The sequence below is a fragment of the Aedes albopictus genome, chromosome 1 (assembly GCF_035046485.1).
Source record: "Aedes albopictus strain Foshan chromosome 1, AalbF5, whole genome shotgun sequence".
In the NCBI taxonomy this organism is placed as follows: domain Eukaryota; kingdom Metazoa; phylum Arthropoda; class Insecta; order Diptera; family Culicidae; genus Aedes; species Aedes albopictus.
In genome coordinates, this window is record NC_085136.1 from 207,492,449 (window position 1) to 207,506,708 (window position 14,260).

Sequence of the window (14,260 nt, forward strand, 5' to 3'; positions counted from 1 at the left end):
AAGGCGAATAACGCGATCCAACGTTTCACATCGCTGCTTTTCTGCTGCACTACCATTGGTCAGATGTAATCTACCCCGACGTAAGTGAATAGCGTAACTTGGAGATCTCTCATCGTCGTCCCGGGGAACCTTTGGCTCCCCAAGTGAGAGTATTAGCTGAACAGTTGCTGGCAGTGTTTGAATTTGAGTGAATATGAAAAATACGACCAGTTATCAGCGTCAAAAACCACTACGACTGCGACTGCTGTTCCTCATCGGTCGGTTTACTTGTGAAGCAAACTGACTGGCGATCGTTCATGTTCAGTTGCTGCGGTGAGTGTGAAGATGGGAAAATGATTCAGTGGTTTTATTTGTTGCTCAAAACTTGTAAAATCAATCATTCTGTTGATATGGAAATGTTGTACGTGACTATTGTAATCGATTTAATTTGAGTTTATGTTATTTGCACTGTGGTAACGGGATAAAAACTAAGTATATTCATTGCCGTATACGCTGGCGAAGAGAAAGATTCAGAGAGCCACTACGCATGTGAATCACCATTTCTCACTCTCAGTAATACATTTGATTGCTCATACTCCCACTTGCTTCTGAAGCATGTTAGCCAATAAAGGTATACAGCTACCGCTCTGGCTTGAACACTGTCGGTCAAAGAGGAGCAAATTTTGCTTCGTTCGGGGGAAAACGCTACATTTTGCAAGCACTGGTGTAGGTGCTAAGGTGAGTGACTATAAATCAGGAGGTCCGAGTTCAATTCTCAGTTTTCCCATAGAATAATTCATACATTCTTAAACATCTCTTCTGGGAAATAGAAAGACGCAAATGGTAAATAATGCTCACGAAAGTGTTTTTTTTTTTAATTTTTAACCAAAATAAATAAATTTTATTAATTACAAGCGCATACTAAGCCTTACATCAGTATTCCAATAACTTCAAATCAGTGAAAGGTTTAATAAAATCACCAAAATTAGATGTTTAGAAACTGAATAAAGGAATGTACCTCTTGTGCACAGCTTTTATTCAAATAAAGGCTGCTTAAAAGTAGTTGAAAAATCGTTTGTACAGCATCAAATTGTTACCTGGGTCATCCCATTCACTGTTATTCCGCATTGTAGGAACTTTCCTCAGTAAAGAAAGGAATAAGGCGGAAAATAGAGAAGCCAGTCGTCATTCGTGGGTAAACGTTCTTCATTTTTTGTCTATCGCTATGGCAAACAGTTGACGTCGTGTTTGTTGTGCACTTCACTCAGGATAAAAATGCTATTTCTCGTTTCGAAGAGTCCATATTTGAATACGACAACTGCGACCGCTAGAGGAAAATCTTTGGGAACCGTATTGGTTCCAGACTGAGTACTTACGAGAATCTCCTTGGGGCTTGCCCAAGCAACACACATGTTGTATAAAAGTTATGACAGCGCAAGTTTTGGTTGTATAGAAGTTTATTTTACGTAATTCAAACATTGTGTTGAAATAACGTAAAATAAACTTCTATACAACCAAAACTTGCGCTGTCGTAACTTTTATATAACATGTGTGTTGCTTGGGTGATAGCTGTATTGGTAGTTGGGTCTGTACTGAATCGTTAGTTCTTTGTAAATTGCCATGGAGCTTGACGAACGACCAAGTGAGATTCTGGACGACCAAGTAAAACTCGGTCGACCCAGGACCTAGTTGAAATTTGCCTTACTTTCTTGGATATAGAGTATTTTCGTTAAGCTGTATCGATCGATAGGATAGATCGGTGTATTACTAGATTTGTAGTAATGAGCTAAATATTAGTATGGTGAGAAGGCCAATTCTTCGTTTCTGCAATGAAATGGTGCAAACAGCGTGGGTTTTATGATTCCTTGCCTAATTTGATGCTGTTTGAGCAAAACTGTTGGCAACAGTGTTGTTATTTTCTCCATTTCTTGCAACATAAACAACATAGTTATCCAAAGTTTTGCTCAAACATCGTCAAATTAGGCAAGGAATCATAATACCCACGCTGTTTGCACCATTTCATTGCAGGAATGGAGAATTGGCTTTCTCACCATAATAAAATTCAGCTCATTACTACAAATCTAGTACTACACCGAACGTGTCCCATTGACAAAGACAACATTTAGAAAAGCCACTGAACAAAAACTACGTAGACTCGAGGCTTTTGCCCATGCAATATTTTATATGGCCCTTAACACTTCAATCAGACCACCCCCAATGCTCTTTCAAGAGTCTACGTAGTTAATGGGCGAGCCCTAATAATCATGGAAGTAGGCATAGAACACTAAGGGCCGATTTCTTCACCTCGGCTTAACCCGTAAGCAAGGCTTACCCATATAGTCAAACCTGGTTTAACGCCTAAGCCAGGGTGAAGCAATCGCCCCTAAGCTAATATGCAGTCTCTGTCTGAATTGGGCTGCAAGTCGGTAAGGAGAGCGTCCAACATAGCTCACAAGTTCCTTCCTCATGCTTCCACGGGTCAAGCGATGACAAATACCGCCAGCTAAGAGTTGTGTGCTTAGCTGGCAGTGCAGCCTGGGAACTGTTGTCCTTCTGACTTCAGCTAGATTGAGAACGTACGACCCGAGCGTCTGTTCACCAAGGAGGTGCGGCTCAAACAGCATCTGTTCTGGCATACAGCGGCTGATTATGAAATGCTCCTCCACCGGAAACTATACCTAAGGTGACAGCCCCACCATGGATAGGAGACCTTAGGCCAATAGCACCTACTGTTCCCGAAACCCAAAAACCGTTTCAGAAACCGAAAATGAAAGATTACGAACTGATTCAACGGCAACGACTTTGAGCGCGAATCAACGGACAAGAATTGGAACTTGGAACGTATAAACCCTAGCTTAGCAGAGTAAACTGGAACAACTAGCCAATGAGGCTTGAGCTTGAGATCCTAGGACTGATTGAAGTCCGTTGGCCGAATTTTGGAGAACACAGATTGGCGTCGGGTCTAATGCTACTATACTCTGGCCTACGAGGTAAACACGCTCTTCGCCACGCTCAACGCTCACCCCACGCTGCGCTCGTGAAGTGGGAACCTATTAATAAGATGGATAATTATAGCCAGATTCAGAACACGGGTTAGAAACTTTACCATGATCCAATGTTACGCGCCATCCGATGCTGCCGAATTGCAAGACAAAGAGAACTTTTACAACCAACTGAATGCTGTCGTGGACAAGATTTCGAAAGGTGATATCAAGAACCTCATGAGTGACTTTAACGCGAAGGTTGGATTCGACAACTCGGACTATGAGCTCGTCATGGGCGCCATGATCTCGGAGAAATGAGCGAAAACGGAGAGCTATTTGCAGATTTTTTTTGGCGACAATGACATGGTGATTGGGGGATTGCTCTTCCCTCATCGACCAGTGCACAAGGTGACATGGGTTCCTCGTGATGGCGTCACGGAAAATCAAATCGACCACATCTTCATCAACCAAAAATGGAGACGAAGCCTTTTTGATGTGCAGACCAAATGTAGCGCCCATCATCTCCTAATCGGCAAAATCCAGCTGCGCATTGCTAGGATCCATCGACAGGAGGAGAAAATCGGGCGCCAGTTGAACACTTGCCGTCTGGAAGACGTTGCGGTGAAAAGATCCTTCATCGAAGAACTAGAGAACCGTGTGTTCCTGATGGTGGAAGCGTAGAATATCAATGGAGCGCCATCAAGAACGCTTCATCGTCACCGGCGAGAATAATTTGGATGAGCTACGTACCCGGAGAAAGCAGTGGATCACAAGTACCATGGCACCTGGAGAAGATAGAGGAGTGAAGGAATGCCAAAGCCGCTATAGAGCGGTCAAAAACACGAGGAGCCAAAGTCTTAGCCCCTCAGCGCTATTCGGCCTTCGAGAAAGAAGTGAAACGCTCATGTAGACGGGGCAAAAGAGCGTGGCTTGCCTCCCTAGCCAACGAAGGCGAGAAAACCACAAACATCGGCGGCATCCGTCTCCTCTACGATGTTTTACGTCGCCTTAGTGGGACTAAGATGACAATTAGAACTCCAACGTGCAGCTCCCGAAATCCGATAGCGACAGAAATTCGGGAGCAAAAGTGGTGGTAGATCGGCCCCACCCCGAGCAAGAGAAAATAGCTGAAGAATAACAAACTCAGGTATGGAAAACCGAATACCTACAACCTGAATGAGGTATTAAGTAGCCCTGCATAAGAGGTAAAATACCTAAAATAATAACTGATGTGTTTCCTGTGCATAACACGCGAATAATGACTTCAGGTATGGTAATACCTAAATAATAATCGGTGATTTTCCCATACAAATAATGATTTTTCCATAATTGAATAATACCTCAATCAGTCCTCAAAACCAAAATAATAACTCGTTGAGGTATTCTATCAATACCTACAAAATACCAAAATAAGTTATTTTCAATACCTGGACAACCGACCAATACCTGGTTTTGGTATGATACCTGACTTTGGTATGCTCCAGTTATGTGTCAGTTATTCATTCCTGCTCGGGACTCTACGCAAGGGCGGAAGCGAAATCAGCAGGCAAGCGTGAGATTGGAACCCAGCAGAGGCAGACCAGACCCAGAGGCTCATGGCGGCGCCGCCTCAACAACAAAATAAAGCTAGTTGACAGCAATTTGATCAGGCCACAGACAGGTCAAGGCGATGACGAGCAAGCGCCCAGGATGAAGATCTTTCAATTCGGCCCTCTGTAGCACCGTGGGTGCCCAGGACTGAAAATTAGTTGTCCAAATTGCGCTTTCGCATCAAAATGAAGAACAAGAAGACTTAAATGCAGTTGAATTACTTGCTTTTTGCACACAGTTTCTTAATACTTCACACAAATAAAACATATAATCAATGCACTTTCATTCACAGAACATAAGCTGTGCTCCTCAACTCAATTTCGCCAAAATATACAAAACACCTTCGAATCGTCCTTCGCCGTTTTATTTAGCCAGACAATAACATTGCTCTAATCAATTGTTTTCATTGAGGTTTCAACAGTTCATTTACTCCTTCAGAAACCCATTGATCCAAACGCAAACAATAAGCTCGATACTTTCGTTCCTCCTGATAGCTCGTGTTTCTAATTGTAAAACTGGTCCCCATTCAAAGCAAATCACGCTCGAAACTAATTAGAGCTTGCTTTCGCATGAACGAGCACTCCACACTCTGCAGGAAAACCCATTTTCGATATAGACTACGTAAAGCCGAGGGATACCTCCTATCGTTCGTTCTTCCGCAGTGACAACAGCAGCAGCAACAACAACAACAACGGTGGGTGAGCATCTCCGGGCATTAGACAACAAACGATAACAGAACAAATGGAGGAAAATTGTGTTTCCAGGCTTTTCATGTGCCAAGGGAGACAGTCAGTGGTGGGTCTCATCTCAGCAGGTCACACAGCAATGATTAACCATTCTACGTCGTCGTCGTCGTCGTCGTCTTTTGATCATCGAATGCTTTATTCTGGTTCGATTTCGGAAAACTGAGCTCTCGATGGAAGTGCTGAAAATGTATGTAAGGTCCTGAAATGAAAGGTGGAAATGTCTCCTATATTGAGACACGAGAGGGAGCTAGCTGTGTGTATTATTTAATTAAGCGACAGCATCCGACAATACCTACCTTCTTTTTTTCTAGTGTTCCTCGTACCATATTGCTAAGATTTGATTATCAAAGATTTTATTTATTTTTCGTTCAATTTATTTTCCAGGAATGCGTTCACAAAACTAACCAGAAATTTCTTAAATATTCTTCAAGGGATTGTTTCCGGGATTACTTCTGAAGTTTCTTTAGGAATTCCTTCAGGGATTTTCTCACGAATTCCTACAGATGTCTCCAGAAATTCTTCCAAAGATTCCTCTAGGAGTTACCCCAGCAATTCCTCCAACTGAACCTTCAGAAATTTGTCCAGGAATTCCTCCAGGGATTTCTACAAGAAATCCTTCTGGGATTCCTTCAGGAACAGCTCCAGGGATTATTCCAAGAATCTCTCCAAAGATGCCAACACGAATTTCTCATGGGTTTCCTCTAGGAATTCCTAAAAGAGTTCCTCCAATAATTCATCCAAGAGTTCCTCCAAAAATTCATCCAGAAATTCTTCCAGGAATTCCTCCAGGAGTTTCTCCAGGGATTCCTCCAGAAACTCTTCCAGGGATTCATCCAGGAATTCTTCTGGGCATTTCTCGAGGAATTTCTTCAGGAATTCCTCCTGGAGTTCCTCTAGGGACTCCTTCAAGAATTCTTCCAGGATTTCCTCCGAGAATTCGTCCAGGAATTCTTTCTAAGATTCCTCCACGAACTCTTCCAGGGATTCCTCCAGAAATTCTTCCTGGGATTCCTTCAGGAATTATTCCTGGGATTCTTCCAGGAATTCGTCCAGGGATTCGTCCAGGAATTTGTCCAGGAATTCCTCCAGGGATTTCTCCAGGGATTCCTCCAGGGATTTCTTCAGACATTCGTCCAATAATTCCTCCAGGGATTCCTCCAAGGATTCCTTCAGGAATTCCTCCAAGGATTCATCCAGGAATTCCTCAAGGGATTCCTCCAGGGATTCCTCCAGGGATTCCTTCAGAAATACCTTCAGGGATTCCTCCAAGATTTTTTCCCAGAAGTTCCTCCAAAAATTTCTCCAAGAATTCCTCCAGGAATTCCTCCAGGGATAACTCCCGGAAATCCTCCTGTGATTCCTTCTGGGATTCCTCCAGGGATAGCTTCAGGAAATCCTTCGAAAGAGTCTTCCTCGAATTTTGCATGGCATTTCTCCAGGAATTCCAACAGGGATTTTCCAAGGATTTCTCCAAAAATTCCTCCAAGGATTCCTGCAGGAATCCCTCCAAGGATTCCTTCAGGAATTTCTCCAAAGATTCATTAGGAAATACCTTCAGGGATTCTTCCAAAATTGCTCCAGGAATTCCTCCAGGGATTCTTCCAGGAATTCCTCAAGGGATTCCTCCAAGTTTTTTCCCAGAAGTTCCTCCAAGAATTTCTCCAGGAATTCCTCCAGGAATTCCTCCAGAGATACTTCCTGGAATTCCTCCAGGGATACCTTCAGGAAATCCTCCTGGGATTCCTTCAAGAATTCCTCCAAGAATTCTCCCAGGAATTCCTCCAGGAATTCCTCCAGGGATTCCTCCAGGGATTCCTCCAGGAGTTTCTTCAGGGATTCCTCTAGATATTCCTTTAGGGATTCCTTCATGAATTCCTACAGGGATTTTTCCAGGATTACGGAGATTTTTCCAGGAATTCCTCCAACAATTTCTTCAGGAATTCCTCCAAGGATACCTTCAGGAATTCTTTCAGGAACTACTACAGGAATTCCTCCAAAAATTCCTCCAAGTATTCCTTCCAAGAATCCATCGAAAGAGTCTTCCTCGAATTTTTCTTGATATTTCTCCAAGAATTCCTATAGGAATTTTTCAAGGATTTCTCCAGGAAATCTTCTAAGGAATCCTGCAGGAATTCCTTCAGCAATTCATCCAGGTATTTCTCCGGGAGTTCCTCCACGGATTGCTCCAGGGATTCCTCCTTCAGCATTTCTTCAAGGTTTTCTTCCATTCATTCCGCTGGAAATACCTCCAGAGACTCCTTCTGTAGCTCCTCCAAGAATACCTTCAGGAATTCTTCCAGGAGTTCCTTCAGGAGTTCATCCAGGAGTTCACCCAGGAGTTCCTCCAGGGATTCTTCCAGGAATTCCTACAGGGATGCTTCCAGGAATTCGTACTGGAATTCCTTTTTTTATCTGAGAAATTTAACTTCGACTAATTCTTCACATCCAGGAGTTTCTCCAGAAATTTCAGGAATTCCCCTGGAAATTCTCTAGGAATTCCCCCAGGCATTTCTCTAGGAATTTCCTCACAAACTCCTACAGGAATTTCCTCAGGAATTCTTCCAGGATTTCCTCCAGGGATTCCCTCAGGACTTCCTTCAGGAATTCCTCCAAGGATTCCTCCAAGAGTTCCTCCAGGGATTCCTCTAGATATTCCTTCAGGGATTCCTTCATGAATTCCTGCAGGGATTTTTCCAGGAATTCCTTCAACAATTTCTCCAGGAATTCCTCCAGGGATACCTTAAGGAACTCTTTCAGGAATTCCTCCAATAATTTCTCCAGGGATTCCTTCAAGTGTATCTTTATAAATTCCTCCAGGAGTTCCCTCAGGAACTCTTTATTGGATTCTTTCAGGAACAGCTCCATGGATGACTCCAAAAATCCCTTGAAAGAGTCTTCCTCGAATTTTTCATGACATTTCCCCAGGAATTCCTACATTGATTTTTCAAGAATTTCTCCAGGAATTCCTCCAAGGATTCCTGCAGGAATTCCTCCAAGGATTCCTCCAGGAATATCTCCAGGGATTCCTCCAGAGATTCCTTCAGAATTACCTTCAGGAATTCCTTCAAAATTGCTTCAGGAATTCATGCAGGGATTCTTCAAGGAATTGTTACAAAAATAAAAGAAAATTAATTATTACAAAGGATCAACTTATCACGATACACATAGAACCTTACAAATGCACAATATACAGACATCACAAATTGACGCCACACGACACAAAACTTATATGTGCCCAGTTATCCAGATGGATAACTTCTTCCGATCACAGGATGACGAGGTTTCATTTATTGGTTTGGGTCCATCAGTCATCCTGGAATTGTATTTTAGTTGGCAGTATGCCTTTTAGTTCACAGTAGTTATTACTGTGTTTATAGCTTGGTTTTGTCTAGGAAAACTAATCCTAATCGGGCATCCCGTTTCGGGTTTTATCACTAGAGTTCTATGATTTGAAGTCTGTTCCAGGGAAAGGTTTACATCTCTAGAACTTAATCGCGGCCTGAAATGGCCTAGATGTTGGCAGTCGAAAAAGGATTGCACTTCATGGGCCTCTACTCTACCAGAACCCTATAAATGGTTATTAATACTAGGGGAACATTTACAAGTTAAAAATCAACATGTAATTCAAAGAACGCACGAATATTAAACTTTGAAGACATTAAACAATTATTCTGTTTTATTAATGTAACAAATATTTATACCCGTAACAGAATTCCTCCAGGGATTCCTCCAAGATTTTTTCCAGAAGTTCCTCCAAGATTTTCTCCAGGAATTCCTCCAGAGATACTTCCTGGATTTCCTCCAGTGATACCTTCAGCAAATCCTCCTGGGATTCCTTCTGGAATTCCTCCAGGAATTCTCCCAAGAATTCCTTCAGGAATTCCTTCAGGAATTCTTCCAGGAGTTCCTCCAGGGCTTCCTCTAGATATTCCTCCAGGAATTCCTACAGGATTTCCTTTTGGAATTCTTACAGGTATTTCTCCAAGAATTCCCCAGGAATTCCTCCAGGAATTTTCCCAGGAATTTCTCCAGGAATTCCCCCGGAATTTCTCCAGAAATTCACCAGGAATTCCTCCAGGAAATCTCTACGATTTCTTTCAGGAATTTCCTCAGGACTTACTCCAAGAGTTTTCTCAGGAATTTCTCCAGGAAACCCACTAGGGAATCCCTTCAGGAGTTCCCCCAAAAACTCATCCAAGGATACCTTCGGGAATTCCTTCAGGAGTGCTTTCAAAGATATTTCTTGCAGAAATTCTACAAAGAACTTCTGAAGAATTATCGACGAAAACTCCGGAAGGAATTTCTGGAGGATTACACGAAGGAGCTCAAAGAATTTTCAAATAATCTTCTAGGGTCGTCCAAGAAAAAAATTCTCCGATTTGTTAATAAATAAATTCGGGGATAAACTTTCGACGGAACCCATGAAAAAAGAAATAGAAAATACTACTGCATGAACTACCTTAATGAAAACTCCTGTAAGAATTTTTGAAGGATTTTGAAGTAAAGTCCGATTGTTTTGCTAGATTATAATTTGCCAAAGGAGGTATTTAGCGGTATTTCCGAAAGAATTTCTCAAGAAATTCACGAAAAAACTTCTGGAAAATTCTCAACGGAACTCCCGAAAAGATTTCAGAAGAAACTTCTGCAAGAACTATTAAAGAAATTTTCTAAAAAAAAAACGTGGGGAATTTTCAACAAATCGTCTACAAAAATTCGCAAAGTCACTTCTTAAGATCGTGTGTTTCGAGATTTGTTGATTTTTTTCGGTGAAAAAAGACTCTCCAAATCGTTTTGGCATAACGTTTCGGCCTACTTCATTCAGCCATCATCAGGAACAAAACGTTTGTTCTCCACCACTGTGGTCTACAACCCCACAAACTTCTTAAGATCTCCTGAACATACTACCGTAGGAATTTTTGAAGCAACACCTACAGAGAATATCTGAGAAACTTCTGGATAAATTCTCAAAGAAACTTTTGAGAAAATCCCACTTATATTCGAATTCACTATTACAGAACCCATGGAGGAATTTCACATGAACTTTTTGAGATATCTCCGAAAAAAAAACTTCTGAAGAATGTGCCAAAGTAACTCTTGAAGAAGAAGCCCCTTCAATAGCAATTCTTAAAAAAGCATTAGAAACAATTTCCGAATGAATTTTTCAAAATTTATTCGGATGTATCACAGTAGGAACAGCAAAAGAAATCATCCAAGAAACTTTTGGAGAATTTCTCAAAGGAATTCCGAGAAGAATTGCCGAAATAATTGTTGGATGAATGCCCAAATGAGCTCATGGAAAAATTTTCGGCAGAACTTTTGGGAAAATTTCTCAAGCAACACAATGAAAGTTTTTCAAAATAACTCCTTGAAGAATCGCATAAGAGAAATCCTGAACACTTCCACCATTATCTTAGCGGTGGCAAGCCATTTTCAACGAAAAGCCTACACCTAGGCCGACTGATTGGCTCCCGGCACTTTTCGTAGTCCTTTTCATCATTTCCATTTTTCCGCGAAAGCCGTTCACTCCTTGTTTTCACATAGTACAAAAGTCGTCGACTCTTGCAGGCCTGCTCGGTCTGCAGCGCAGCCCAGCGAAAGCGATGATGGGAAAATGCGATTGAGTGTGAGTGAGCAGTAAGGTGGAAACACTGAGTCAGTCAGTGAAGACGCTTTTCCGGAACGGAGAGAGAGATACACGTGTCGACACGATGCGATGGCTACGTACCTGCCGACGTTTACATACTCTCGTTTCGAAGTAGTTAGCTGTGTACAATCTACCTACGAGGGACTCTCGCGGTGCGGAATGGCTGGCGCGTAACATCCGGATGGGACCATGACTGGGCTGCTGGCAGTGATACGGAAAATGACGATAATGAAGGAGAAAACCTTGTTACGGGTATAATAAAGGATGAATAACATGAGTCAATGGGCTCTGCGTCTTCGCGCACAGCTGCTGCTATCACCACGCCACGCTGCCACCCCCGCGCTGCTGCTGGTACAGGGAAGGTGCGAGTAAGCAGTCATCATCAGTGTCGAGGTTGCCTTTTTATTATTCGAGAAAAATGGTTCCCGGCGTGGATGATGGGGCGGGTTATTGATGGAGCTTTTAAATTTTTGAAACAAATTACGGTGATGTTTCACTCCTGGCTTTGGTAAAGGGGAAGGAAGGTGAAAGCAGTTGTCATTTATGCAAAAAGGTCGACTTTGTGAGAGAAAGGATTTTTAATGAGAGGTTGTTACAACGCGTTGGGTCATGCTGCAATGAATTTTCTGGGAAAATTTGTTCGAAGGGAGTTCAGTTTACAAAAGAAATGATTAAACATCAGCCCGGACTAGTACTTTCTGATAAAAGGCTTAGCTTTACATTGCTTGAGGCATAACTTCATAATTAATGGTTCTTGCTTTAGGTTTTATCGATCTTTCGAAATTTTGATGAGGCTACGAGAATCGCTTCAACATTTCCAAAAAGACTGTGGAAAATTAGCCTAAATTGGAAATCAAAATATTGGAGTGATCTCCAAGTGTTACCGTCAAACGCAGTGGAGCTTGCAACACATCTTTTCTTAGAAAAGATGCATTTTTCAACTGTATTGTTTATTTTAGTATACGACAACCAAAACTTTATTTTAGTGATTTTTCTATGGCCTGTGCCTTGACAATGACAATACTAGAAATTTAAAAGATTGGATTTACCATCAGGGACGTTGCCATACAGTATGATCCGTGTCTTTTCATGAACTGACGAAATATCAAAAAAGATCAATCACATCAGAAGTGGTCGTTCGGCAAGCCTAGCGAAGAAGGAGAAAACACTCGATGAAGGATTGAAGGTTTCCTTGGTCAGCAGGGGGTCTAAAACAATCGCGTTTACAAACATCAAGAGGGCCAGAGCTGCTGTTTCAAAAGATCAAATCAGGAACCTCTTCGACAGTTTGGAAATTTTCCTGAAGGATCGGTTATCACCGATTTGTCGGATGTTCCAGGTCGTACGTCATGGGTCGCAGTGCATAGACCTAAATATTCCCACGCACTCCGATATTCAAAGTCAATTCAACTGAAACAAAAATGCATTTTCACCCCACATTCCCAACAGCTGCCCGGGGGGATTTTAGATTCAATTTTCATCGTAGGGTCTACCTACCTCACGCGCGGCATATTGGAAGTAACGAAAATCGCACCATTCGTTATTGACCTAGTTTTTATAACCCATCATTGTCCGGTGGTGGCCGGGTGCGATCGTGTTGCAACGCGTTAGGTCCGGTCGGTGTGATGCAATTTCAATTACCCTTGGGACAACGATGGGTAATAAACCCGAAAGAATGATATGGAACCGCGACATCATATTGATCGCGCTGGAACAAAGATTGTTTATTTTTGTTTCGAAATCAAGGCGCCGAATTGGCCGGGTAAGGTTCTGAACTCAGGTGAACCTTAGCTGGAATGTTCTGAAATTGAGACACCGTATTGGCGACATAGGGCGCCGGACTTGTTTTGCACTCGATTTGTTTTGACTTCGAGTAAACTGAAAGAAAAGAATGTGGGGGTATAATTTCAACCAACATCCGCGGCCGGGGCCCGGCTAGGGTTCACTGTGCCCAAGTAAGGAACACTTCAATAACAAAGCAGGTGTTTGTTTTGGAGAATTTGTTGCCAAATTCCAAAGACGATGAGGATGATGATGGTGACGATGATGATGATGGGGAGGATGATGATGACGTCGATGGTGGGGTTCAATTCTTTCACACACCCAAGCCTTGCATACGCTCAAGTGAGGCGGGGCTAGAAGATGTAGGCCTTGGTGTAAAGATTCTCAGTAGGTTTTGTGCGAACACGCCCAAGTCAGGCGTGGTTAGGATATTTAAGTTTTCCGTTGGCATTAAGATTCTTGGTAGGGGTTGGGATACGCCCAAGTAAGAAGAGTCGTGATGTTTTCAAGAAGAGAAGGATGTTAATCACGATGAGGACAAGTAGGATAGGTAGAGGTCCAGGTTTGGATTTATTAGTATTTTCATTTGGTAGGGTTTTGGATACGCCCAAGTTGGTTCGGGCATTGTTAGGAATTATCGTGACATCTTCGGCAAGACGAGAATGATCGTAGGAGTTTTAGACACGCCCAAGCTGGTTCGGGTATTGCTAGGAAATTTAGGCTATAAATACGGAGGCTTTGGCTTCAGTCGGGGTCAGTCGTTGAGGGTCAGTTGTTGGGAGTTCAGTTTCAACGTTAGAGTAGGCAGCATATCGGATAAGTCTTGAGATCCCATGTGGGACACCTCTAGATACTGTCCTAAGGCTGTAGGTAGGACTTAGTAGTCGGGTAAAGAAGAAGCTAGAAGTGTCTCTAGATTGTTAAACTTAGTAGTTGGTGAAGAAATACACAAAATGAAAGGTGATATAAGAAAAAGTGAATCGTTGTAATATAAGATAAGTGATAGTTTATTAAAAAGATGTCGTCGGACTGTAATGAAATTAAAGATATCACATTCCGTGTAGTGTTTAATGCAGCCCCTGGACGGTACAGGGCGCTTCAGCAGTAACTTCAATACAACCAAAAGTTGCGCTGTCGTAACTCTTATATGACATGTTGGTTGCTTGGGTATATGTCTCTTTTTCTCTATTTTTTTTTCTGACTACCTCACATTCATTAGCTCTTTCACATACATATTTTATTGTCCCTCAAACATAGATTTAGCACAGACTTAAGATAAACAGAAACACTATTAGGTACTATTTTGGTTTACAAAATCATTAGTCACGAACGGTATGGCGCATCATCATAATGAACTTATTCTGCCGGCAACCATTTTGTATTCAATGGCGAAGTTCGCGCGATCAAGCCCAAAAAGTCAACCAGTAGGTAAAAATGATTTTGCGATTCTCTTCAAAGCTGGGACGTTCTGGCCAGTGCCCTAAGGGCACCCAGCCGGAAGACTCCAACGCTTTCGTCGTCGTTTCGTCATTACG

The 14,260-nt window shown here is 42.3% G+C and overlaps 2 protein-coding genes across 2 annotated transcripts in view; both read right to left on the reverse strand.

Moving 5' to 3' along the window:
* LOC109430278 (uncharacterized) overlaps positions 1 to 14,260 on the reverse strand; it is a 334,978-nt gene that overhangs the window by 275,908 nt on the left and 44,810 nt on the right. The window lies entirely within an intron of this gene.
* The window catches only part of LOC134290797 (uncharacterized), a 34,228-nt gene continuing 20,197 nt past the window's right edge, over positions 230 to 14,260 (reverse strand). Inside the window, exon 3 of the mRNA XM_062858001.1 lies at positions 230 to 307. Coding sequence (XP_062713985.1) covers positions 230 to 307 — 78 coding nt within the window. The remainder of the gene's footprint in view (positions 308 to 14,260) is intronic.